The sequence below is a fragment of the Podarcis tiliguerta genome (assembly GCF_965153285.1).
Source record: "Podarcis tiliguerta genome assembly, chromosome: 10".
NCBI lineage: Eukaryota > Metazoa > Chordata > Lepidosauria > Squamata > Lacertidae > Podarcis > Podarcis tiliguerta.
The window spans coordinates 29,148,917-29,176,038 of NC_139543.1; the positions used below are offsets into that span (position 1 = coordinate 29,148,917).

Consider the following 27,122-nt stretch of genomic DNA (forward strand, 5'->3'; position numbering starts at 1 on the left):
TTTCCTGGATTAGAGATATTATAATCGCTACACAGTCCAAATTACAAGGCACTTTGCACCTCCCACCTGCCCTCATTTGAAATGTATATGCTCAGTTGGATTTGACTTGAAATCTGTGGTGCTTTTCCTGAATTTTCACTACTGACTGGGAAGATGGTAGCATGGGGTAATCACTGCTATCGAAAATGCAACTGCATGGCTTGCAAGTGTTACCATGAATACACTTCTCTACATTTTAAGGCTGTTAATTCTTTGGCAGATTAAGCCTTAAAATATAGAGAAGCATATTCATGGTGATACTTGCAAGTCATAAAGAGTCCAAAAGCGGTAGGTAAAAGTTAAGTAAATCCATTGTTTGGATTAGCAGTAACTGATCAACAAGGAATTAGCAATGTGACAGCATGTCTTTCAGAAGCCCAGTTACTCAGAAACAGTAACAACAACAACAGTAAACCCTCTGGATTACCCTGCAGTGAACTCTCCCATTAATATTTGCCCCAACTTTTAATTCACTTGCTTTCCAACCACAGTCCAGAGAAGAATCAGCTTTTGTACTAGTTTTAAGATTAAAACAGTGTAGCTTCTTGTTTGGAAATAAAGCCCCGTTGAAATCAATGGGTCTTCTTTACGTAAACATAGGCTGCACTGTTGTGTTTTTCCTTCCACAGTGTTTAGCTGAGGATCTTCAGAATGTATTACAGTAAATGAATCTCATTTACAGAACTACAGTTCCCAGCGTCCCTTTGGGGGAAGCCATGATAGCTAAACAGAAATGTGTGCAGCGCTGGCATACCCGGAGAGCGTCCCCGGTTGTCAGCTCGCATGCGGTCGAGAGGAAGTAATGCAACCGGACAGGCTTAAGGGGGTGGTAGTCTGTTTAAATGACTTGTGGATCTCACACATGAAACCAAAATAGCCACAGATCCCAGTCGGAGCTTCAGGTTATTTGTGGCGATGACTGTCTTTTACGTACAAAAAAACCAGCCGAAAACCTACCGGACATGCGACGCTCTCGATCTCTGAGCGATGACTACAAGTCCCAGCATGCACTGCGCCCCGGAGAAAGCATTCCCCGCCCCACCCCGGCCTACCGCCCTGATTGGTAGGAGCCAAAGCAAGCGTCGGGAAAAACCTGTTCCTGGGTTCAGGGCTTTTCCTTGCTCTGGGTTATTACAGGGCGCACCGCGTGCCTGTTCAAAGGGTTTGCCGCGGGGCAGGCTGGGAGCTGTAGTCTCGCTGGGCTTGTGGCAGTTTCCCGGGCGGAAAGGGGGAGGTGGGCTACGCGGCGTCTCCCCGCAACCCAGCCAAGGCGCACAAGTGGCCCCGCGGCGGCGGACCTCGCACACTCTGCAGCGGGCTGCTCTTCCTCTGCCCGGCTCCCCTGCGGTTGTGGCGGCCTCTCGGGAGTGCGGGACGACGACGCCACCCCTCCCTGATGGAATAGCTGGGAAGGTAACGAAAGGGGGCGCGGGGCGCGTGCTCGTTCCCGCGTGGCCCACCTGGTGGCCCCCGCGGGGCTGGGGGGGGGGCGCCCTACTGGGGGAGGGGCAGCAAAGGGGTGCGCTTGGCCCCGGCAGGCCCCTCGGTGGGCGGTAGCGGGGTCGACCCGTCGGGTAGGTTCGGGGGCTGCGCTGCTCTTCCCTCGGGGGCGAAAGTAGCTGGGACCCCGCTTGAGGGATCCCTACGGGTCCCACTCCTCGATCTCGGGGTGGGGGATCCAGCTCTCGCAAATCCCCACTTGGCCAATGATCGTGCCTACTAGGGAACGTGTTGCGGGGGGGGGGGGGGCTAATCTCTTTTTAGCATGGAGGGGAGAGGATGGTTTAAATAAGAAATAAAAGCAGTTCTGCACCCGAAGGCCTCTTGCACATGAACCCGTTGCACCCGTTGCGCAGCAGCTGCTGGGTTGGTACGGAGTGGGGCTCGGGCCGGTTTCTTAGCCCGATCGACTGGTTGGTAGCTAGTGAGAAGCATCAAGGGCAGGAATCGTTTTTTGTTTTTTTTTTTTTAAGGGGGTAATTAATTTCCATTAAGAATCGGTTCACACATGCCCATCCGTCGCTTGATGTTTCATCACTTTACAGCCATCCAAAAGCAATACTTCAGCTGACGCCAAACTTTCCTCCCCTTTGTTGTGCATCATAACGTGCGAGTCATTGCGTGATGGTGCAGTTGAGCTGTGAATGTGCTTGTAGGGATGGGAGTCAGTCAAGTGGGCTGCAATGGATTGAAATTAAAAAAACTGCAGTACGCTGAACAGTACACCTAAGATAAGCCTGTTAGTGTTCAGAACACACCCTTAAAACGCCTCTTTGCTCACTGATAGCCCTAAATTAGTAATATTTGCATGTGTAAGAATCACCATAGATAGAAGCTCCATATCTCCTTGACTACAGTAGTTTATAGTGGTGACAGTTCACACCTACACCCCCCCCCCCTGATCAAGTGTTGAAAGTGATGTCACATTACATAGGAGTATGTGTGACATTAATTCATCATCCCTTAAAATAGCTACCTTGGGAAAGCTGAATACTGTAGTAATGAATGACAGCATTTTTACTTTTTAAATGATTCATTTATTTCTAGTCTAATCCATGATGTTGTAAATAAATAATGCAGAGGGAAAGGCTGTGAGTTTGGTTGTTTGGATAATAACAGCAAACAGGACCCAAAAGACACTAATAATGTAGCAGGAAGCAGCAACCAGATGTAGGCTGACACTTTTCCCCACCCTCCAATCCCAAATACAGTTGCTACTGTGTAAGCTCCATTGACTACAGGAGGAATATAATAACAATTTATTATTTATGCCCTGTCCATCTGGAATTACTTCTAAGGAAACAAGTACAGGATTGTGCTGTCAGTCTGATTGTGAACAATCCTTTAGGCTTTTGGTTCACTGTTTCTTTTCTTTTTCCCTAGGTCAGTTTAAATAAAGGGGAAATTAAAATTTGTTGCTTGGGACTCTTTCTGTATGACGGTTAAAGTTGCTTCAGTGCAGGGGGTGACAGCTGTTTGGGGCCCTTGAGTACATCTGCAATTAGGAGAAACCCACACAGACACCACACACTCACCCCAACCAAGCACACAGTGCAACCTATTCTATTGGCTAGGGTATAATTCTTCTTTCAAGCCTTATTCCAATGAGAGAAGGGGACCATGTAAGTGACTGGGAAGATCTCAGTGGGCACATGTTGGCAATCCTCGCTTTTTAAGGTCTTGTGTCCCGCTTTATTTATCTGTGTGGGAACAGATAAATTCGATGTTGTTTGCACAGATTCGCTCCTGAAACAAAATGACTGTGTCTTGAGTCTGTCTAAAATAGATGTTTTTTGTACTGTGTTTTTAAAAAGGGGTGTCACTTATGAGTCCAGGGGTTAAAAGTTTCTTGTTTTTCACTAGAAATATTTGAACTTTTTTGTATAAATAAGGTGGATAATTCACACTTCTACTGAGGTGCATGTTCAAATTATTCAATCCTTTAAGGTCTTATAGTCTTTACCAGAGCTTTGTATGGAGTAGGGCTCTTTCCTCCCCTTAAGTCTGTAGAGGGAGTAAAATTACATATTGCATAAAATCCTGTGTGCTGCAAGAATTTCAGCACAGTGTCATACTGTCTTTTGCAAACATTAGATGCCCCAGGAGGCAGAGGAGACCAGTGTTCCTTCTTTCCTACAATAACATGGCGAGGCCTAGTTCTTGCACCATTCAACTTCAGTGTACTTACTCAAGGAACATTCTAGCACTAAAATGAAAATGTGTCTTCTTTCACTAGTCATGTCAGACTGCTGGTTCCTTTCGGTCCCAGATAGCACAGCCAATGGATAGGGATGATAGGAATTGTAGCTAGCAGCTGAAGGACTAAAGGTTCCCCCAGCTCCGCTCTAGAGGGTGGAAATCCATCAGATCAAATACTAACTCCAGTACAGGATACTGGGTCACTATATCTTCTACAAAAATGGAAGGAAAATGAAAACAACTTGGAATGCAACTCCATACCCATTTACTTGCTGAACTGAATCAAACTTCTGGATAAACATGTAGAGGAATACAGTGGTGCCCCGCAAGACGAATGCCTCGCAAGACGGAAAACCCGCAAGACGAAAGGGTTTTCCGTTTGCAGAGGCGCTTCGCAGGACGAATTTCCCTATGGGCTTGCTTCGCAAGATGAAAAATGACGAAAAGATTTGAATTTTTTTTTTTGCTCCAAAACCCCTTATTTTGAATCGCTAAGCTGCTAAAAGCATTTTAGCAGCAAAACCGCTAATCCCCCACCCCTTAAAAAGCCGTTTTTAGCCCTTAAATCGCCAATAGCGCTACTCCGTCAATGGGCTTGCTTCGCAAGACGAAAAAAACGCAAGACGAAAAGACCCGCGGAACAGATTCTTTTCGTCTTGCGAGGCACCACTGTACACTGCTCATTTCGTGGAATCTCTATGAAGGGCAGAAAGCTTTATTGTGATAAATCTTTATCTCCGGATGGCTAACCTGTAGAATTCTTTGATGCTGTTGGACTACAGGTCCAATTATTCCTGACCACTGGTCATACTGACTGGTACTTGATGGGCAGGGGCCCACACAATGTAAGGATTTAAAACAGATGTCAACTTCACAAAATCCAAAAGATGTAGGTCAAGTGTGTTTTATATTGGGGAGCAACAAGTAGTTTCTAACGCAGTGGTATAAACATCTAATGAAATTGTGAAGAACTAGATTGCTTTGTTACATTCCAAATAAAACTGCGCAAAAATGTCTTGCTCACGTGGGTATCTAGATTTTGGCACATTGAAGTATATGTTTTTGTAAGCTGAAATGGGTTGATATAATGATTTCGCTTTTTGGAAACATTCCCAACCCCAAATTTTGATATGCAGTGCTTGATGTAGACCAGGTTGCAGTTCCAGGCACATACTTGTAGTTGAGCTTCTGAGCTCTGGTGACTTCCCATACTTCCCCATTTGAGCCTCAAAGAATCTGGCCCCAGGACACCACAGACCTAGCAAGTGGCAGGACTCGTTTTAAATGATCATCTCTGTGACACTTCAAATGCACATTAAAGGCTATCCCACTCTAAATATAACTTTTCCAAAGCCCGTAAACCAGCACCAAGCAAGGGTGTGACTAGCAATTGTTCTTAGGCTTGCTGCCTTGGGACCAGAGTGTCCTTTAGGAAACCTGATGAGTTGGTTGAAGATCCTGCAGCAGTGGAACAATGAACTGCTCCCCAGATAACACAAACCTTTTATTCATCTCTGCACCTTTCAGTTTATATGTACTGCACAGACAAACCACGCAGCCCATTGTTGCCTGAGTAAAAATCTGAACCTGGCAGCCAGGCCATACCTTCATTTTTATTTTATTTTATTCAGGAAGAGAATTGTACAAGGAGGTTTGGTAACCCTTTAAAGATTTCTGTGGCAACGATAAGGCAGCGAGTCTTCATTCTTTATTCTTTCTGGACTAAACTGCATACAGTCGTACCTTGGAAGTCAAACAGCTTAGTTCCCAAATCTTTTGACTCCTGAAAGTGACTGTTCTGGCTTGCGAACTATTTTTGGAAGCCGAACTCCCGACAGCCAATCCGAAACCACGCTTTGGTTTTCAAACGTTTGGAAGTCGAACGGACTTCCGGAACGGATTCCATTCGACTTCCAAGGTACGACTGTATTATTTAATATCGGACACAGTTGCTGTGTTTAGGACCTCTAACCGCCCTCCTTGCCTCAGAGCCTTCATCTCTCCCATTGTAGTTCAAGCTTTCATTTGGTTGTTGAGTTTATATACAAGAAGTTCTACAACAGGAGTGGGGATCCTGTGGATGTTGCTGGATTTCAATTCCCATCACTCTGGATCATTGGCCATGCTGGCGAGGACTAATCAGAGTTGGTGTTCAACAGCATTGGGAGAGCCACAGGTCCCTCTCCCCTGTTCTAATAAACAGGGCAGTTGCATTTCACATGGTTAGGCTTCAGCACCTGATACGAGAAAATAAGTAATTGTATTGATCGGCACCAGTGATTCACACTCCTTGTTTTCTTGATTTGTTTTCTCTGCAGATGTATGCAGCTTCTGCTGTGGGTGAATGGGATAATCCTGTTAAAAATAGGGAAGCTGGAGCATAGCAGAAATGGATGAACAAGCTCTTCTCGGATTAAACCCGAATGCTGACTTAGACTTCAGGCAACGAGTAAGTTTAATTATACTTGTTTTCTCGTAATCTATGTGACAACAGGTAGCTCACTGGACATGAGCATGATGTTGATTTCATCTTAGAGTAAATAGTCCAGACCAGCAGTCGAAGATTCCACTGGTTTGAAAGTGTATGAGGTGTTTTTTGAGGCTTCCACCCTCTGTTGATACCTAGTTTTTTTGAGAAGCATTGTCCATGTTATCACAGGTGTGGGCAGATTCCAGGTGTCTAGGATCTACTCTGAGGTTCACCAACTGGGCTTGGGTGCAAAATAGTGACTTGGGATATATAGCCAGATGTAGATTGGTGTTCAGAAGATGGAATCAGCTACCTGCTGCACCTCATGAGCCATACACTGGGAAAACCTGCATATATAAGAACAAATACATATCCACATTAACAGCCAACCAGGGATCCTAACAGACGAATTGTGTGTGTGTGTGTGTAACCTTTTTGTTGCTGCTGTTATTAAGCTGTTGGGACTCAGAATCCCTTGCCAATCTATGCAGTTCATCCAGTGATCAGCTAGTAGACCCCAGTCTTACTTTCTGTTCAGATGTTTTGGGACTACAACTCCCATCATCCCTAGCTAACAGGACCAGTGGTCGGGGATGATGGGAATTGTAGTCTCAAAACATCTGGAGGGCCGAGTTTGCCTATGCCTGCTCTACCTCCTGTGCCTTGCCCCCCCCCCATTCATTTTTCTCAGTGGCTTCCTCCTCTCATCCTTCCCTCCAATTCCTTTTTCTTAGTAGTTGTCCCCTTTGTTTCCCTTTCCATCGGCAACCCTGTACTTGCAAAACTGGCATAATGTCGACATCATTTTTCTCCTCCCCCGCACCCCACCTTGCTTGATTTAAAGTTACAGAGAGCTTTGTATTCAGGGTTGTGTCCAGGAAAGTTGCCCCGTGCCTAGTGCACAGAATTACCTGTGCAACAAGACTTCTCTCCCTCTCCTCTCCTCACATGCCCCCCGCATTCCACTTCATCTGCTCCAGAGGACTCTCCCATCCCAGATTGGGGTAAGATGCAGAGAGAGAGAGAGAGAGAGAGAGTGAGTGTCTTATAGTCCATGCACTAATGGGAAGACTTCATTGAGTGCAACCCCATATGTTTACATTATTTTGGAGAAGATTCCTCAAGTGGCTACTCTAGCAACTTTCTTTACAGTTTCTGGAAACTTTACAGTATAAAGGAATTCATTCATTCATTCATTCATTTTAGGCACTGGCCTATTTTGAACAGCTGAAGATCTCTCCAGATGCTTGGCAAGTGTGTGCTGAAGCTTTAGCCCAAAGAATCTACAGGTAGATAATAAATAGTTTTGTTTTTTTTACATTTAATCTGAGAATGTTCTGAAGTTATATCACCTTGACATAAGATTTATTTTATTTTATTGGTGATGCACATGTCTCTGTTTAAAGAACCAAGCCATTTCAGGGAGGTCACTAGACCAGATGAATTCGATGGGTGGCTTGTTGCTCCAGCTTAACGACTGGAACTAGACCCACCACAAAATAAGCCGGTAGCTGCCAGCAGAAGAGCAGAACTATCAGGTAGCAGCTTCCAGTTTCCACATGCCCAGCTCCCCTAGACTTCATAGCCAGTGTGGTGTAGTGGTTAAGAGCGGTTGTCTCGTAATCTGGGGAACCGGGTTCGCGTCTCCGCTCCTCCACATGCAGCTGCTGGGTGACCTTGGGCCAGTCACACTTCTCTGAAGTCTCTCAGCCCCACTCACCTCACAGAGTGTTTGTTGTGGGGGAGGAAGGGCAAGGAGAATGTTAGCCGCTTTGAGACTCCTTAAAGGGAGTGAAAGGCGGGATATCAAATCCAAACTCTTCTTCTTCTTCTTCTTCTTCTTCTTCTTCTTCTTCAACTTGCAGCTCTCTAAAAAGGAATGATTTTGTAAGTGAAAGCGCAGGTGCTCAGGATGCTAAATGCTGAATTTTAGGTTTGTTCAGTGTAGCCCTAGAATACACAGCCGACTGAAACTGGAATCACTGTGTCCCCACCCCAAGGGTTTAGTTTTCTGCCACGATACCAAATGGAATCTACCCACAAAACCTTGGTGCTTGTATCCAGTTTTCAGAATGCACCTTTCACGCCGAGTGACTATTACGTACATTGTTTGATTGTGCATTGATTGTACCGTTCTTCTTTGTTTCAGCGACGATCACATCAAGTTCTTCTGCTTTCAAGTCCTGGAACATCAAATTAAATACAAGTGAGGTGGCATCTTTACATTTATAGAAAGTAAATGTAGAGAAATTATAACTGCTTGCGTTTCTAATAGTTCATGTGTGTCATTTATTTTCTTCCTTGAATATTGAAACCCCCGATTTAATGCATTTATTTCACTCTCAGTTGTCTAATTTAGCTGCACTGAAACAGCCAAAGGTTCACTCTGTGCCACCCAAAGCGCTACTGAGGTTTTGTGCTGGACGGTTTGATGAAAAACCTTTGGGGCTCCCTGACAATTGGGGTGGTTCCTGATGCCTGCATATTTTCCTGGAGGGTGTAAATTAACCCTTGTGTGGTTTCTTAGCACATGGTACATCTCACTAACTGAACATGAGCCAGCACACAACAGTTACGCCACAGATGATGCTGTGGGGCTGCAGGTTCCAGGGTTTAAAATATACATACGCAAGTTGAATGTTGTTTTGTCCTGTGTTTCAGGTATTCCCAGTTGACTGAGGTACAACATCAGCTAATTAGGGAAACACTCATAGCATGGCTACAGGCCCAGGTAGGTTTCTTCACAATTTGGTTATTAATATTGTATGCAAATATCTGCTTGCAGCTGTTCCCCAAAATTTTCCAATATATTCTTGCATATTTTGAACCTACTGCATCTTGAAATGTTGCTATAAAATGCTGGTTCCTTTCAGATGGTGAATTCTCAATCGGAGAAAACATTTATACGGAACAAAGCCGCACAAGTCTTCGCGTTGCTGTTTGTCACTGAATATCTCACAAAATGGCCCAAGTTTTTCTTTGATATCCTGTCTGTGGTGGGTCTCAATCCTCGAGGTGTGGACTTGTACCTTAGAATCCTTATGGCAGTCGATGCCGAACTGGTAGATAGGGATGTTGTTCATACATCAGAGGTAAGTTCCTTTCTTACAATTCAAATGTGCACTGTTTTATAAGTCCTGTTTGCCTAACTTGCCTTGCCTGTGAAAAGCATTTCTAAAAAAATGATTTCTGCTCTCATGGTGTTTTCTGTTCTGAAGTTTCTGTTGCTCCTCTTCAAACACAGAGGCCTTCTGATGAGACTCTTTTGGTGGTCCCACACGCCCCTGAGGGCCAGCTGGCCTTTACCAGGGGCCAAGCCTTCAGTGTGGCAGGTCTTGTGGAATGCCTCGCCAATAGAGTTTTCAAGCAGAAGTCATGGCTGCTTGTTTTTAGACACCTTCTAAAAACTGTGTTATTTAGACAGACATTTCAAAGCAGAGATTCTTTGCCAGCCAGCTTTTACACTTAACAGTTTTTTAAAACAACCTTTTGGAATTCTTGCAGTCACTACCTCCATTTTTTTGTGTATAAGAAAGCAGTGAGGGAAATCTTCAGGGTGTTACCCCCAAAGTTGGCATTTGATACTCCTTTTTAAAAGCTTAAATGTTAGTGTCTAGACTGGCACCAGCATTTTCCCTTCCAAGACTGACAAACGTCTTACATTTACAGGAAGCCCGCCGAAATACCTTATTAAAAGATGCTATGAGGGAGCAATGCATTCCAAGTTTGGTGGAATCATGGTACCAAATTTTACAGACGTATCAGTACACAAATTCAGAGTTGACGTGTCAGTGCCTTGAAGTAGTTGGAGCATACGTCTCTTGGATAGAATTGAGCCTAATCGCCAATGAAAGGTAAGGTTTGTTTTGAATTAGGAACGCACAGACTAAACTCAATTTCTTAAATAAAATTTGGTTTTAAAAAAACAAACACAATTCCAGAAGCAATAGTCTTGAGGTATATTATTTCCTGTCCAAAACAAGCAATAGCAAATTGGTAAATGTAACTCAGGGTACTTCAGTTTGCATCTACCGAGTAAAACTTGTGTGTATCTCTTTTAGATTTATAAACATGCTGCTAGGTCACATGTCTGTAGAGGTTCTACGGGAAGAAGCCTGTGACTGTTTGTTTGAAATTGTAAATAAAGGAATGGACCCAATTGATAAAACGAAACTGGTGGAGACGTTGTGTCAAGTGTTACAGTCGGCTGGCCTCTTCAGTGTTGACCAGGTGAGTTGCCTTCCGCAAAGAGAGAGAAAAAGCTTGTGCTGATAGGCCTGTGTTGTGATAGCGTCGGCAGCTGCTGTGTGCGTAAGAAATAGGTAACATATATTTCTTTGCCAATGCCATCAGAGCCTCTATGCAATTTGCCAATGCTGCTGGTTCTTCCCCTCATGCCAGTATAATTTGCTACTCTTCCCTCCCATCCCAAACTCTTATTTCTGTCTTAATACTATCTTGTTTCCAAACTGATTCTCACCACCCCAATCGCACCTAGTCCTACTCATGTAGAGATTGGCAATTACCATATTTTTCGCTCTATAAGACGCACTTTTTCCCTCCTAAAAAGTAAGGGGAAATGTGTGTGCGTCTTATGGAGCGAAAGCAGGCTGTGCAGCTATCCCAGAAGCCAGAACAGCGAGAGGGAGTGCTGTGCAATGCTACCTCTTGCTGTTCTAGCTTCTGGCTTAGCCCCTCTGTCCCTTCCCCCACCTCCCAGAAAAGCTCCCTTTAAAGAGCCACGCGGAGCATATGTTCAGCTCTTGGGGGCTTTTCCCCGAGGGGGGAGAAGGGCAGCCCGGCTCTGCTCAGTGCTCCCTTTAAAGAATATTTTTTTCCTTGAATCCCCCTCTAAAAACTAGGTGCGTCTTATGGTCAGGTGTGTCTTATGGAGCGAAAAATATGGTATATCTGATGCCAGTCGTATAAATATGCTAGCAAATGTGCATAGAGGGTGAGAGAGAAAGTCCTACTGGGATGGTAGTTTCAGGGCTTCCGTGCAAACTGTGTTAAGTTGCTTGCATCATTAGCCGACCTCCAGCTGCTGTAGGGCTGAATAGGATGCTTCCATCTGGAGGGAACATAAAGAAAGCCCTGCTAGACAAGACCAAAGGCCTCCCTAGCATCCTGTTTCCCACAGCAGCCACCAAGATGTCTATGGTAGGTCCACAAGCAGGAAGTGAGGACAATAGTCTCCTGCCATCGTTCCCCGGCAAGTGATATGTAGGGATATTCTACCTCTGATCCTCAGGAAACATTTTTGGCATTTTCTGATAACTTCCCTGCACATAATTGCTCAGAAATCCCACTAAGCTCAATGGAGCTTGCTCTCTAGAAGTGTGTTTAGGATTGCAGCATAAGTAAATATAATAAATGCTGTTATAAGTCTATCATAACCATATCCATGTATATGCCATTTTGGTTGCTGCAATTAGACGTTCAGGTAGATTAGTTGCTTTGGTGACGTAAACTAAAATTGTAATAATAATTTGATTAACCAACCTGACAGGAAGAAGATGTGGACTTTCTAGCCAGGTTCTCCAAACTGGTGAATGGGATGGGACAAGCACTGATAGCCAGTTGGACTAAACTTGTGAAAATTGGAGATATGAAGAATGCCCAGGATACTCTTCAAGCTATTGAAGCAAAAGTGGCCCTAATGTTGCAGCTTCTGGTTCATGAGGATGATGATATTTCTTCTAATATTATTGGGTTTTGTTACGACTATCTGCATATACTGAAGCAGGTAAATTGCTCTTCTTGCATGAAGGCTTAACAGTAGAGCTTCATTTTGAAGGAGATGCAGCCTGGTGAAATCTTGTTCTCTGAAATATCTGATTTTTAAAAAACCAAACAGATCTCTATGCTTTGTTTCTGAAACCAATGACCAGTGTTAATATGCAGAAACGGCCTCAGTCCAGTATACCTGAAGGAGCGTCTCCACCCCCATTGTTCAGCCCCGGAAACTGAGGTCCAGTGCCAAGGGCCTTGTGGCGGTTCCCTGACTGCAAGAAGCGAAGTTACAGGGAACCAGGCAGAGGGTCTTCTCGGTAGTGGTGTCCGCCCTATGGAACACCCTCCCATCAGATGTCAAGGAAATAACTACCAGACTTTTAGAAGACATCTGAAGGCAGCCTTGTTTAGGGAAGCTTTTAATATCTGAAGGACTATTGTATTTTAATACTTTGTTGGAAGCCGCCCAGCGTGGTTGGGGAAACCCAGCCAGATGGGTGGGGTATAAATAATAAAATAATAATAATAATAATAATAATAATAATAATAATAATAATAGTAAAAATAAATTACTTGAGACACTTCAAAAGTAAAGTTTGTTCTTCCTTTTTGCAGCTTCCTATGCTTTCAGAACAGCAGAAAGCTAATGTAGAGGTAAGAGTGATTAAAAAATTTTTTTCCCAGAGCTTGTAACTGAAAAGAAAGATCTCCTCTGTCCTTTATCCCCCCAAACCTCATTATGACTAAAATGTATTGGGCTCTATCCAGTGACGTCATCCTGTTGCTTTAAGGACTTCTGCCTTCACAACAGCACCTCCTTGCCCCACCATGCTCCTTGTATCCCTCTATATTTCTGTTCTGGATGTTCCCCATGCCCTGTGAAGCAAATTTTGGAGAGAGTGGACAGGGAGAGGAAGTTTTGTTGCAGAGGTGGAAGGAAGTCCTTGTTAATGGGATTGCTTCGTTGGACACAACCCTTTGAACTGACTTCTTTTCTTTTTAAAAGAGACGATGCAATGCATACTTCTTCTTTTTTAAGTTGAGAGTTTGATGCTAGCTGATCAACTGTTTTCCATTACTACAGGCAATTATGTTGGCTGTTATGAAGAAACTAACCTATGATGAAGAATACAACTTTGAAAATGAGGTTAGCTGTCACATTTGGCAGGTTTTAGCTTTTCATGGTTTAGCTTTTCAAGAAGTGGTTCAATAATGTCTTGGTAACTCTTAAGGAATTGTTTTAGTATTCAAATATGTGCCAATATAAACATTCTGTATAGGTCAGGAAGAAGGGGGCACTTTAGTTTCTAGAGACCACAGCGCCAAGCAGCAAACATGGACGTGTGTTCTTAAATGCATGTGTTTGAAGCTCTCTGAATGCGTCCTCATCTGCATGTGAAGCATTTTTATCAAACCCTGGTAGAAATGAGGAGTGGGTGAGCTTTTTGTTCTTCTCCTTGTGTCAGGCAGGCATAAGAAGCCAAAGCAGCGAGGAAGGCCCTTTGTCAATTCCAAGACATACCTCTTTTCTTTGTACAAATGCCTTCTTGAGTAGATTCAGTTGAAGTGAAACTTCTACCTTTATGGAACCATGCTTTTCCCTAATACTATGCTAACGCCCTGAAGAAACTTGAGGCTAAACTGCTACTGCCCATTTCCTTTCTTTATGTTGAGAAGGCCCATCCAGTTTGGTGGTCTTCATAAAGACCAAAAGCAGCGTGAAATCAAATAAGGGCTCTTTGAATTTTGCAATGGGGCGATGGTTCAAAGACTTAACTTCTGGTTATTCTCCATGTGACCACTTGACGGTGGTGTGTGCAGCTCGACAAAAGTACTAACTCATCTCTTGCAAGCCTCCATGATTAGGAATGAATGACTCTTGCCAGTGTGAGAGAATATTATCACAAGTTAGTTAGCTAAACACTTCATTGCTATGCAAAGAAATTTTACGTCCCTGCAGTCAAAATGATCAGACGTATGTTTGTATTTTATTTGTTCTTATTTCAAAGAATAAAAAGTAACACCTTTGGTCCTGTTCATGCCAATACACACGTTGACAGGGTGAAGATGAAGCGATGTTTGTAGAATATCGGAAGCAACTTAAACTATTGTTGGACAGACTTGCGCAGGTTTCGCCTGAATTACTCCTGGTTTCCGTCCGGAGGGTTTTTAACACTACATTGCAGTAAGTTTTGTGTTAGCTTTGTTAAGTTTTTCTCTAGTCCATCCTGGTCATTTGTTGCTTCTTCTTTTTTTCAAGCATCAAAAAGTTATGTTGACATTTAAGAATACCAGAGATGACTTGTCTCATCCACATTAAATGATACAGAGAAAATACTTGAATCTTTGTATGCTCCTTTGAAGTTTATAGTCTCGGCTATCCAATATAATCTTATTAACACCTGGTAAGTCAGGATTCATTCGTTGGTGCTTAATTTGGCCATTGTGTGTTTCTTATCAGTCTGTTCCAATCTGCGTGGGACGAACAAGTCACTCACTGTAAGATTGATTGTGGCTATTTTGGGTTCTTTTTAAATGTGTGTGTGTGTGTGTGTGTGTGTGTGTGTGTATGCATATGCTTTACTTCGGCCTATTCTGTTTTATAGGAATTGGCAAACGAAGCCGTTTATGGAAGTGGAAGTCGCAATCAGGCTGCTGTATATGCTGGCTGAAGCTCTTCCAGTATCTCACGGGGCTCACTTTTCAGGTGATACAAAAGCCGGGGCTCTGCAGGACATGATGCGGACTGTAAGTACAAAACAAACTCAAGACAGTTTTCCTTTTCAGCAAGTCTTTCTTCAGTCAAGGTGACTCATCCTTTTCTCCCTCTTGCAGCTGGTTACATCGGGTATTAGCACCTATCAGCATACATCAGTAACCCTGGAATTCTTTGAGACTGTGGTCAGATATGAAAAGTTTTTCTCCATTGAACCTCAGCACATTCCAAATGTTTTAGTAAGTCCATAGTAATTGCTTCCTTTTATTTTTTTTAATGTGCGTTGGTTATCAGTATCGCTTCTACACCCCCTCCCCCTCCAGACAGTTTTTTGTAAAAGGAGTTTGGGAAACGGTTTTACCTCTTTTCCCAATTTATTACCCTTTTCCATCATGCAATGTGTCTTAAATCGATCAAACTCTTTCTGTCTTTAATTGCAGATGGCCTTCTTGGATCACAGAGGTCTTCGCCATAGTAATCCAAAAGTGCGGAGCAGAGCAGCTTATCTTTTCTCCAGATTTGTCAAATCCCTCAAGTAAGTTGCTTAAAACCTAGAGACTTAACGAGAATATTTTCAGAAATAAAAGAGCTATTTCCCACCCCCCCAGGAAAATGAAGCTGCATAAGCATCACCATTCTTTACAGTGGTACCTCGGTTTAAGAACAGTCTGGTTTGAGAACAATTTGGTTTACAAACTCTGCAAAACCAGAAATAGTGTCTTGGTTTGAGAACTTTACCTTGGTCTAAGAATGGAATCCAAACGGTGGAAGGGCACCGGTGGCTGGAGGCCTCATTAGAAAAAGCATGCCATGCTCAAGGCAGATCACAGTATCAAAAAGTTTACCTAAGTTAATTCACTAGCAATGCCAAGGCACAACAAAATATAAATAGTCATAATAAGCTTGGCACTTTGTGCAGAGTCTGGAGGACACTACAGAAGGATCTTTTCTAAACAAAAATAGAAGTGAGGGTTACTGATCTTCAGCTTTGATTTTTATCTTCAAATACTAAAGCCATGAATTCAGGTTCTTGTTTTCTTGATGTGTTGTTAGAAATACTGTACATGGCTGAAAATTTGAGTCTGGAGCAGTGGCGTAGCGTGGAGGGTGCAGGGGGGGCCGGCTGCACCGGGCGCAACATCGGGGGGGGCGCTCGCACTCGCAGCTCTCTGCCCTTACCTGGCTCACTCACTCTCTCTCACTGCAGTGCTGGCTGTGCGAATCCGATCCGAGCCGCCAGGTCGCCGCCCACTGTGGAGGGGAGGGTGCCAGGCGTGCGGTGCGGTGCGGAGAGAGAGCGAAGGACTATCTGGGGGAGGGACAGTGCAGCCGGGGGGGGGGCGCAAATTACTTGCCTTGCCCCGGGTTAGGGGGTGCAAATTACTTGCCTTGCCCCGGGTGCTGATAACCCACGCTACACCACTGGTCTGGAGACTTATGGAAAAGTTCAGTAGTTAACCCACCTCTTCTAAATCAGTTCAGTGTTACTCCAGGACATCAAAATTCTGGTAATGGGTTTTCCATAAATGTGTTTCTATTAGGTTACAAATTTAATTCTAAATAAACAAATTAAGCGTTTTTGGTTTAAGATTGCATTTACTGATGAACAACTCATTCCAATAAATAGAGAAGATTAGGGTACTTACTTTTTCCCCTTTGTACTCTTGCAGTACAAGATGTTATAACTTCTAAACTGATACTTTAAAAAATACTGTTTGACTGTCACAATTCAACACATCCATTACTGTAAATGGTTGTAAGCATATTCCACTCCTGTGTTTCAGCAAACAAATGAACCCTTTTATTGAAGATGTGCTGAACAGAATACAAGATCTGCTAGAACTTTCTCCACCTGTAAGTATTTCCTTTTGTCTTGAAAGAAAAGGGTAAAGAGGCTGGGCTCATAACAGCGGGGAGGAAGGCAGGACAACGTTACACATTCTGAATTGCTGTCGAAATATAGGAGATGATGCAAATGTACACATGTTGCTTGCATGATTGTCAGGTAGTCATGTTGCATATAGTCTGCAACTTACCAATATATGCCTCGTTTGGGTTGTTCTGTTTGGGCAAGTGCCGTATCTCATCTTAAGCGTGGGCTAGTGGTCTTGGACTGGCCAGATGCATTCTTCAAATTCCCATTTGACCACAAGGCTTACTAGGTAACCTGGGGCTTGTCATTATTTCCCAGCCTTCAGAGGTTGTAAACATAAAGGAAGAGTGGTATTGATGATGTTTACTGCCCTAAGCTTTTTAGAGGAGAAATGGCAGGATAAAAACCTAAGTCGGAAGCTTCCTGGGGCACTCTATAGATACAATGTCAGATTATAGACTGGGTGTTATGGCTGTTCATGACCAGGGTTTCTAGAACCCTGGAGCTGCTTAAACCATCTGAGCCGTCCTTTGTTTACCAATACCCTTCTTATCATATAGCATAGTACTACCTATGGAGACTATTTCCCCACCTCCATTTTCCCAGGTTCCACATCCCCCAAGCCTTCACATCTCTAACGGCTTATTGTTTTGAGACAGATTCCCTAAATAGGATACAATGTGCATTATTCAACTAACATGCAGAAATTTCCACTTGTGCAGTGGGACTTCTCCCCTTCCCTCCCGTTAGGCATACCCCACGCCTTCCCCATATCGGCTCCAGAAAATTGGGGGAACCCCTAGAACAGATTTTTTTTGGGGGGGGGGAGTCCAGTTGTGCAAGTGGAAATTCTTGCACTGATGGGAATCGCTACTCAGCACTATTTTATATGCAATCCATGGAACTTGACCAGCTAAACAATGGTTTCTTCATTTAACAAGAAGTCCTTCAGAACGTAAATCATTCATTGGTTCCTGGACCCATTTAGTATCTCTTACATTGGGAACTTCCAAAGCAGACCAGAGTGAATGTTGCATTGCAGACCCATAGACAGCCCCATAGGCGTTTGAGACTTTTGAGATCAACTTCACATTGTTGTGGCATGCAAAGTAGGTGGAATATACTATCGGAAGTGATTATTTCCAGATAAGTAGCATCCATAGTGGTAACTCAGCCTCATGAAAGATTTGAGCAGTTTGGGGTAAGGTAGCGTGGAGTGTTGTTGTACAAATAGGTTGTTTTGTGTTTGTTTGTTTTTTTAAAAAGCTATTCTAGATTTCTGTAAGTAGAATTTAACAGGAAATATCTGAACATAAAGCTCTCCTTTGTTTTCTGGTTCCAGGAAAATGGCTACCAGGCTTTTTTAAGCAGTGATGACCAACTGTTCATTTATGAGACTGCTGGAGTACTAATAGTGAACAGTGACTACTCTGCAGAACGGAAGCAGGCTTTAATGAGAAATCTTTTGACTCCTCTAATGGAGAAGTTTAAAGTGCTGTTAGAAAAACTTATGATGGCACAAGATGAGGATAGACAAATGGCATTAGCTGATTGTCTGAATCATGCTGTTGGCTTTGCAAGGTGGGAACAATATATAGTTTATTCAACATGCATACAGAGGTATAAGTTTAAAGAAGAGGTTTGCGGATGGCTGTTCGCAAACTCCAATGTTAGCAGAGGTTCACATGTTTGCTAAAGTCTTAAGCTTGTGGGATGGGTTCCCCCTCCTGATATTGCTTAATTTCCTACCCTGTTATGGGAATAAAGCTTGGGAATCTGATTTGGTGGTGGAAGGAAGTCTCTTAAAAGTACATCCCTCTGTGACTAGAAATACTGAGAGCTACAAAAATAAAAAGGCCTTGTGGAAACTGAATTCTGTTGCTCCCAAATCTGGAAAAAAATACTTATGACTAAATGTGTTGTTAATAAATATTTATCTATCAGTGCCTTCGAATAGTGTAGGATGTAGCCCAAAGAGCCTATTGGGCATAGATTTACAAAATTTCTTCAGAAAAGTCCCTGTAAATTCAAAGTGCAATTAAGTGTGACCTTAACTAAAACATGGCAACGATGATAAAAATGTTTTAGCTGTTGCATCTGATTTGCTTTTAGTACTGGTCTGATTTGAGAATAGCATAGCTGAAATATTTTTAAATGGCTCAACCTAAGGATCTGCCTGCTTGTGTATGGCAAAAACCTTGACTTCTTCTTTTGCACAGCCGTACTAGCAAAGCTTTCAGCAACAAGCAGACAGTGAAGCAATGTGGCTGCTCTGAAGTGTATCTGGACTGCCTGCAAACCTTTTTACCGGCTCTCAGCTGCCCCTTGCAGAAGGAAGTTCTCCGAAGCGGTGTCCGCACCTTCCTTCACCGAATGATTATTTGCTTAGAGGAGGAAGTTCTTCCGTTTATCCCTTCAGCCTCTGAACATATGCTCAAGGATTGTGAGGCAAAAGACCTTCAAGAGTTCATCCCTCTCATAAACCAGATCACAGCTAAGTTCAAGGTAGGCATCTCCCTCGATGTAAAAGGTGAGGAACTAAACTTAAGTGTCTCTTGAGCCGGCCTACGAAGTGAGATCATCACCGGAGACATTGCTCTGAGTGTTCTCACCATTTGAAGTTAGGTGGATGGTGGCAGTCAGAAGGGCCTTCTTGGTGGTGGTGCCCCAATTGTGGAATGCCTGGCACCTCCTTCAGTGCGTTTGCAGTGCCAAATACCCTTTTTTTGTTTTTCCAGGCCCTTAACAAATTTTATCAGTCTAGTGCCTGAATTTATCATTCATTTAGTGTCATTTGTTTTTTACCTGTCGGTTGTATTTCCAAGCTGCCCTGGAAATATTTTGTATTGAAGGGCAGCAGTTACCTTTTAGAAACAAGACGTTTGAAAATATACCTTCCGAAGCAGGATGTCTAATTGCAGGAAAGCCTGATTTTCTTTTCTTTTTAATCCCTCTGTTAGAAAGTGGATTTTTTGGAAAAGGAATTTGAAAAAGAGACTGTATTCAATTGAGGGCATTCAAGTGTTAGTGGTAGATGCAGAATTCTAATATAATAGCTACAGTCAGTGATGCTGTGCAGTTGAGCCTTCAACATTTAAAAAAAAAACCTTGCTTCCTCCTTATAATGAGATTCTCTCCCTTGCTTGTGCAAACTGTAATTTGCTCCAAAATAGGGGACTGAAGCCCATTTCAGATCATATTTTAGTCCCCAGGTTGTGGGCAAACCATACATTACCCAGTTTGGTTTCAACAGCAAGCTATGAATTTAGTCAAACCAAGGGAAGGAAAGAGATGGGGTTCTCAACGGACCAGCCCAATGGCTTGGCTGCAGTTAATTCTCTGTAAAAGAGGAATAGATCTGCATCATCCAATTAGTTGCATGGTTGAAAGGGAAGGAATGTAAAGCAGTTTCCATAATGGGCTTTTCAACACTATATTTAATATAATCAGGGTAAGGCATGGCTCATGATGGGAGACTGGTTTCGTAGCCATATAATTCTTCTAGTATGGAAGTGTGGTTCTTCAGCAGTGAAAGAACATAAAGCAATAAATTATCTTGTGTGGCTTGTTTGGCTGAAAGTGCCATTCCACATGGGTAATTATAACTAACTTGAAGCTAAGACTTGAGAATCGTTTGGCCATCATCATGGTGTCATCCAAAATAGCACTCTGTGAACAGCAGAAATCCATTCAAGCCCCAAATGTCTTTTGTGTGAAAGTGCAGTTTTTGTATTTCAACTCCAGGAATCCCTGCTAAAAAGGCAGAGGAAGTTCTTAATGTGGATGCTCTCTGTTATCACAAAATTTGGATTTATCTTGGGAAGTTTGCATTGACCTAATAAGTTAGAGTTGAGAGAAGTAAACAATGTTAACTATTGTACATTTAGATATATAGATTTACCGTTAGAACTTTGTATCTTTAATATGGAAGTATTATAAACTAAAGACAAGTTGCTTGCCTTTTTGTTTATGGTATGTTTTGCTCTTGCTCATCCATAAATTTAATTTTGTCAACTTATATATTCCCTGTCCCAATAGAACCAGGTCTCCCCATTTCTCCAACAAATGTTTATGCCTCTGCTGCGTGCTATTTTTGAAGTCCTGCACCGCCCAGCTGAAGAAAATGACCAATCCGCTTCATTAGAAAAGCAGATGTTACGAAGGAGTTACTTTGCCTTTTTGCAAACCGTCACTGGTAGTGGAATGAGTGAAGTCATAGCCAATCAGGGTAAGGCATGGCCCATGATGGGAGACTGGTTCCGTAGCCATATAATTCTTCTAGTATGGAAGTGTGGTTCTTCAGCAGTGAAAGAACTGTGTAGTTCAGTTCTAGAAAGTTCTTAAAGTGAGTTGCTTAGATAAAATGCATATGGGTTGTATCTAACCAAGTTCATTTATTTCAGTAGATCTTTTCTGAGTACGCCTTAGGTCAGCTATAACCCTGTACAATTATTATGTGTGTATTCCTTGGAGGGGAAATGCTTTGTAACACATGATTTATACATGGAAAACAAATTGGCCAGCTTCGCACTTTGTTCTTGACAGACCAGAACCATTTGTTATTTATTGCCACTTCATTGGTTTGAGTAAGATTTAATTGAGATTTCCTTCCTCTAGGTGCAGAGAATGTAGAACATGTGTTGATCACAATCATCCAAGGAGCGGTTGATTACCCAGATCCTATTTCTCAGAAGACATGCTTTATTATTCTTTCAAAATTAGTGGAACTCTGGGGTAAGGTTGCCTTCATACCATAATGGCTTAAGTTTGATACCCGCAAGAAAAATGACTTTCAGTTTTTGTGTTCCGCCTTCAAACGTTGCAAATGTGTCTTTTTCTTCATACTGTGTGGTGCTTACCCTTGGTGATGAGAACCTGAGAAAAGTCTGAATGTTCTTGTTTGGCTTTTTCAGGAGGCAAAGATGGACCTGTGGGTTTTGCTGACTTTGTCTACAAACACATTGTTCCTGCATGTTTCTTAGCACCTTTAAAGCAAACCTTTGACTTAGCAGATGCACAGACAGTATTGGTATGTATTCTGAAGCCTGACAACATTGGGAAATGAATGGCTAAATGTCCTGTAGGCACACCAAATTGGGCGGTGGGTGGCTCTCCTGAGGTCTTCTAAGATGCAGGAGCTCAGAGGAATCTGGAAAGCCTATTCACAGAATATGGAAACCTTCGGGGCTTTTTAAAAGAACTCCTATACATAAGAGGCAGTTGGAGCCATGTAGCTTCTTGGTAAATCATGTCTCCATGGCTGATACCCTGAATGCCAACATACACACGTAGTAGAATTCAGGGCCTCCGCTGGGTTCAGTCTGCCAAATGTAGATTGTTCAGAGCTCCTGATAAACTCCACAAGAAAATTCAGCAATCCTGAAATCTGGCAGCAGATTCCATCTGGCTCAGAGTTCTGGCATCGGTAGAAATAGTTAGCCACTCTAGTAGTAAGCTTAAAGCTCTCTTGAAGAATGTGCAAAGCTCTGGCTTTATTTTGAAGGCTTTCTGCTGCTAACAAAGGTTACTTTTACAATGAACTATTAGCCCCAGAAAGTGTAAATGTAGCATGTAATTCAAACTACTGAAATTCCAATACTCAAATGTTTGTGCTGAAGTATTTTTGTTTCATTTTTATAAGGCTTTATCCGAGTGTGCAGTGACACTAAAAACAATTCATCTCAAAAGGGTAAGGCTTTTGGAAATAGTGACTATTTTATTAATAGCCTTTTTTTACCTTGTCAAAAACACTGTTTCAGTTCACAATTTGCAGGCTGCAGAAAGGAGGCTCTGTGGAGGGTGGATTTCCTGTTTTGGTCGAGTTTTCCCCCTAGTCTGTATTGGCTTGGTCATACTCCTGTACGAAATCCAGGAAGAAAATTCTGCAAGTAAACTTCCTGAATGTTGCTTTTTAAAAATAAGTCACAGGAACAGGGCACTTGCACATTTCAGCTGAGTTTGCATTCCTTCTGGCTGCAAAAATACTGAGCCTCCTGATTAGTTAAAAATGTTTTGCCATTCTTGCAGCCTGTTTCCCCCCCAAAATGGTCATAAGTCAGAGTTACGACAGTCTGTATATGCAAAGTGATAGGAGGGGTGTGGTGTTAGCTAACATAGGAACTTACACAGAGTTACATATTTTTTTTTCATGTTTGCTTTTCTTTAGCCTTTGTGGTGCCTTTTTGAATGTAGAAGTGATACTGGCCCACTTCAGACAATCATATTTTAATTTAATAAGCTGAGATATGAACAAGCTTTTTGCCCTCACATGCAGCCCCTTTGCTCAAGCCATGTTTAAACTAGGAAGTTTCTAATTAGCCATTGTCTCTTCTTTTCTGAAATAGAAAACTATGATTCCCAGCTTTGTAACAAGTCAGGATCTTAAATAAACTTGGTTTAAGATTCTCCTCTTCCAGCTTTTGGCTACACTGGCCAAAGCCAATCTATGATCTTATTAACTGGATAAAAACCAGTAATGTGGAACAAGTTCAAATGATAAAATACCTAAATGCAAAAACACTGCTTGGATGTTCCTTTTCGTAGGGCCTTGAATGTATTCAGTATCTCCAACAAGAATATCTACCTTCGCTGCAGGTAGCTCCCGAAATAATACAGGTAAAACTTATTATTTGGCTGATGCATGAGATTGGATCTAACAGGACTACTGAAGATTATATCCCATCTTCCTGGCAGCTCCACAGTTCCCCTGAGGGTGGTGGGATCCTGTTGAATGGGGTTGCATGCTAAGCTGAGGGATCCCAAAAACCCTTGGAGCTAATCCAGTTTGGGTTTTCTAGTGTATAACGACATTTGTTGTTTTCAAGCAAAACATACTGTAGTATGATTACAAGTTATAGCAAGAGTGTTTGATGATTTTGCTGGAGCAGATTATTAATCTGGTGCTCAAGGCGCACAGCGCATCTAATAGTTGGGATAAAGGCGCATGACTGTTCTTGTCATTAGTCTGTTTATCCTAAGCAGTAAGTGTCATTTACTTTCGAAAAGATGACTGAGAACTAACTTGTATCTGCAAGGTGGATTTTATATGCACTAGAGAAGATACATCTGCACACAGATTGTCTTGCTATATGAGAACTGTGCTCGTAGAAGGTTTTATGCGGGGAGAAACAAAGCCACCACCAGAATTTAAGGTTTCACAGAGATAACACAGTTATCCTTGTGGTGATTCCCTAGCAAATGATCAGTGGCATTGTCCTAATTACCATGGCTGAATACAGGTCCCTCCCAACAGGTGACCGATGCTATTTGCTGCAAGCAGGTTTTAACTGAGGCACAGAGAGATCATTGCATGCAGGAGCCGGAACACACATAGTCACACACAGATCTATAGATAGATCCCATTTCTAAATGGTTACATTTTCATTAGGATTGGAAACAATTTCCAGGTACAATGGAAACAGTTTCCACATACAGCATTTTTATTGTTGAATCTTTCATTATTATTATTATTATTTTGAAAGGAACACATCCGTAGTTGCTGAAAAAAATAACCATGTTACTTCAACACAACAGTGCAAACTATTTGCTCATTATTCTGGTGCTTTTCTTGTAGGAATTTTGTCAAGCACTTCAGCAGCCTGATGCTAAAGTTTTTAAAAATTACTTAAAGGTAGGTTAAATTTGCATCTGTATTCCATCTTTCACGGGTGAAGGCATTTTTTCATGGATTAAATAGGTCTTGCATGTATTTGCTTGCATTTACCATAAACTCTGAATTAAGGGTGGGGGCCCCTGCAGTCCTCCAGATGTTCTTCAGCTCCCATCTTCCCTGACCTTACTGGCTGGGGCTGGTGGGAGTCCCAACATCTGGGAGGCTAGAGATTCTCCAACCCAGTGTTAACTCTGAGCAATACTGCTTGCTACAGGAAACTATTATTATACCAACATAGAAACCACCTTCATGCATTAATAATGTGAAGGGAATCCACGTGAGTAAGGGAAAATGAGCCACATCCTTGAACAGATCTGGGCTGAGGTTGTAGCATTTCACCCCTTTCCATTTTACTCATCATTTGAATATTTTAGGTACGTGTTTTCAATTGATAGTTTTAATGTTTCTTTTCGCTCGGAGGTTTTCTTAGTCAAGCAGTGTGTAAGTTTCATTAAACAACATTTTAGGTGGCGTTGGTTGAATTACCAATTTCATATGCAGCTTACAGTATTTTATATGACTTTCCAATTGAACTATGGCCAAGATAGCTATGTTGGTGACTTGCCTTAAAAATAGCACGTGAAAAGTTGCTGAAGCATTTTATCAACTTATCTTGGAGGGTTGAAACCACCCTTAAGGCAAATAGCAGACAACATAAGCATCGTATCTATTTCCTGTCCAGGTGGGAGACTCCATTGCCAACTTACTTACTGCTCTTCATGGTGTCTAAGAAATGAGTCCCATAAGCGGAAGCCTGCTCAAGGACTTCCACTAGCACAATGGGGCTTTCCTCCCCCCACATACCCCCAAAATGGTTCTGGGAGGTTGGGGGTATCTCCCAGTTCATGTGGGAAGGAGGGGGGAGATGGCCTTGTCTGGCAAGCTGCAGTACTTTCACATTTCTGTAGTGCTACGCTGAATTCCTCCCAGAGATTTGATAGTCTCTTTGGTAGCTGCAAATTTGGTAGCTGCCATTTAAACCTGATTTCTGCCACTGGCAACGTACTTCTTTTATTCGTAGCTTAGTGGTACTGTTCTATGCTTTCTTATTCTCTAAAATGATATTCACTTTCTTTTAAAAACAGGTATTCTTTCAAAGAGCAAAGCCCTAAAGAGATCTACTGAAACCTTTGACTGTTTCCCCTAATCAGGATCTCCAGATATTAATTTGTATGAATGCAAACTCCTGTGCCATTCAGGCTTACTTTTTCTTTTGGAATACATTGCTCTGTGCTTCAATCAGTATGTGTATTAGCCTTTTGGTGTAAAAGTGCAAATGAAATGCCCTACATTGTGTTGGTTGATGCACATGCGGCACGTGGGCAACACGTCTTGCCTGCCTGCCTACTCAAAAACACTCTGATAATTGTGTGCTGTAATTAGTACAGCAAAAAGAAAAATCCTTTTTTATTTTGAAATTTAAAAAAAAATGTATAAATTCCTTCCAAGCCCATAGGAATGGTTATAAATTGTGTACATTTTTAAATACTGAGTAAGATATTTGCATATTAGAAATGAAATTCATTTGTTCATGCACGGTGATATAAAATAAAGCAATCAAACTTGGTTTTGTAGATAGATGTTTCATTGGAGCGGTCTTAATGCTGAAGTGTATGCTACAAAACAGTTATTAATGGATCAGATTTACAAGATCTGGTTCTACATTTTTATACAGAAAAATAAATTTTATTCAATGAAATCCACAAGTTCTCATGAATCATTGGTTGTTTTCTTGGCAACTGTGGTTAAATAATGGAAGTCTGTGTCTGTGCTATACATACTATATAGAATGGTATTGGGCAGATCTTTGGTGTTGTTTACAAGTTTCTTGTACCCCTGGGGAAGTCTCAGCATAGGGCTCAATGGAGTTTTCTTCCATTATCCCTGACAATCCCATGACCACACAAGTATAGGCACTGCAGTAACTTCTAGGGCCAAGTGGTCTTGCTGAGATAGGTATATGAGAATGTCAAGCTACGGCTGGTGAACTGCAGCGTGCCACATGCTTATATCTGTAAAATCCCGTCTTGTAATTCTTAGAGGACAAACCACAGGATATGAGTGTAATAGTCCTCTCCCCCTTGAGTTGCCATCAAGATCTTCAGAGGCACACCATCTCTGATAACGGATGTACCATAATGGTCACCATGCCTAAAAGCCACTTCATGATGTCGTAGTAGGTCATGGGTAGGCAAACTAAGGCCCGGAGGCCGGATCCGGCTCGCGGATGAATCACTGTGTTTTACATGAGTAGAATGTGTCCTTATAGTTAAAATGCATCTCTGGGTTATTTGTGGGGCATAGGAATTCGTTCATTTCCCCCCCTTCAAAATACAGTCCTGCCCCTCACAAGGTCTGAGGGACAGTGGACCGGCCCTCTGCTGAAAAAGTTTGCTGACCCCTGTCGGAAGTGATTACAAAATAAAGTTGTTGTGGTCATCACACTTTCTAAAATACAAGTCCCCACTTTTTGTATCCTCATCACTGAGCTGCCCTTTTGAGACCCAATCAGTAGTTAGCACTGAATTGAGATTCCAATGTTTTGTGTTGTAACTGTCTGTGTTTCAGAACTCTGAAACAGCAGGTAGAAGTGCATTAATACACTCCAGCGCTAGGTTTAATTTCAGCACTATTTAAAACGTTGGGCAAAAGATTCCTGCATTCCAGAGAGTTGGACAAGATGATCTTCGTGGTCCCTTCCAATTGTATTGATTCTACGTGTCGCTTGCCTTTCCACAAAACAAGTCCGCGAGCTCATTCCACATGCACACAAATGCTGCCTGCTAAGTTTTTGTCAAGCAGGTGAATTTGTTGAAATCTACAATTGCCTTCTTCGAGAAGGGTAAATAGTTCTGTTCCTGCTCATTTACTGGCAGTTTCTTTCATGTTAAAACAATCGGAAATGTTGTTTGGGAATGCC

The 27,122-nt window shown here is 42.4% G+C and overlaps 1 protein-coding gene and 1 long non-coding RNA gene across 3 annotated transcripts; both read left to right on the forward strand.

Moving 5' to 3' along the window:
- Positions 1-789: 789 nt before the first annotated feature.
- XPOT (exportin for tRNA) lies at positions 790-25,908 on the forward strand. 2 transcript variants are annotated; one of them, XM_083399511.1, is made up of 25 exons: positions 790-1,452; positions 6,057-6,187; positions 7,415-7,497; positions 8,358-8,414; positions 8,870-8,939; positions 9,082-9,300; positions 9,878-10,062; positions 10,270-10,438; positions 11,718-11,954; positions 12,557-12,595; positions 13,026-13,088; positions 14,002-14,126; positions 14,548-14,689; positions 14,777-14,896; positions 15,098-15,192; positions 16,442-16,511; positions 17,873-18,111; positions 18,750-19,035; positions 20,569-20,758; positions 21,148-21,264; positions 21,444-21,559; positions 22,172-22,219; positions 23,074-23,145; positions 24,104-24,160; positions 25,288-25,908. In XM_083399511.1, exons 2-25 carry the CDS (start codon positions 6,128-6,130, stop codon positions 25,312-25,314), a joined length of 2,886 nt encoding a protein of 961 aa, XP_083255637.1. In that variant the 5' UTR covers positions 790-1,452; positions 6,057-6,127; the 3' UTR covers positions 25,315-25,908. The 2 variants fall into 2 exon arrangements, 1 of the variants encoding a protein (XP_083255637.1); XR_014502086.1 differs by having other exon boundaries at positions 1,095-1,452; positions 23,074-23,712; positions 23,822-24,160.
- On the forward strand, positions 16,543-17,786 carry LOC310658320. Its single transcript, XR_014502227.1, has 2 exons — positions 16,543-16,720; positions 16,920-17,786. It is a non-coding gene; the product is annotated as an uncharacterized lncRNA (long non-coding RNA).
- Positions 25,909-27,122: the final 1,214 nt, after the last annotated feature.

What these genes read in the sequence shown, in the direction of transcription:
- XPOT (XM_083399511.1), top strand. Translation starts at nt 6,128, where the DNA reads ATGGATGAACAAGCTCTTCTCGGATTAAACCCGAATGCTGACTTAGAC. An exon ending in ATGTTGTTCATACATCAGAG is followed by an intron (nt 9,301 to 9,877) that starts GTAAGTTCCTTT and finishes TTACATTTACAG; the next exon opens with GAAGCCCGCCGAAATACCTT. An exon ending in TTTTTAAAAATTACTTAAAG is followed by an intron (nt 24,161 to 25,287) that starts GTAGGTTAAATT and finishes TTTTAAAAACAG; the next exon opens with GTATTCTTTCAAAGAGCAAA.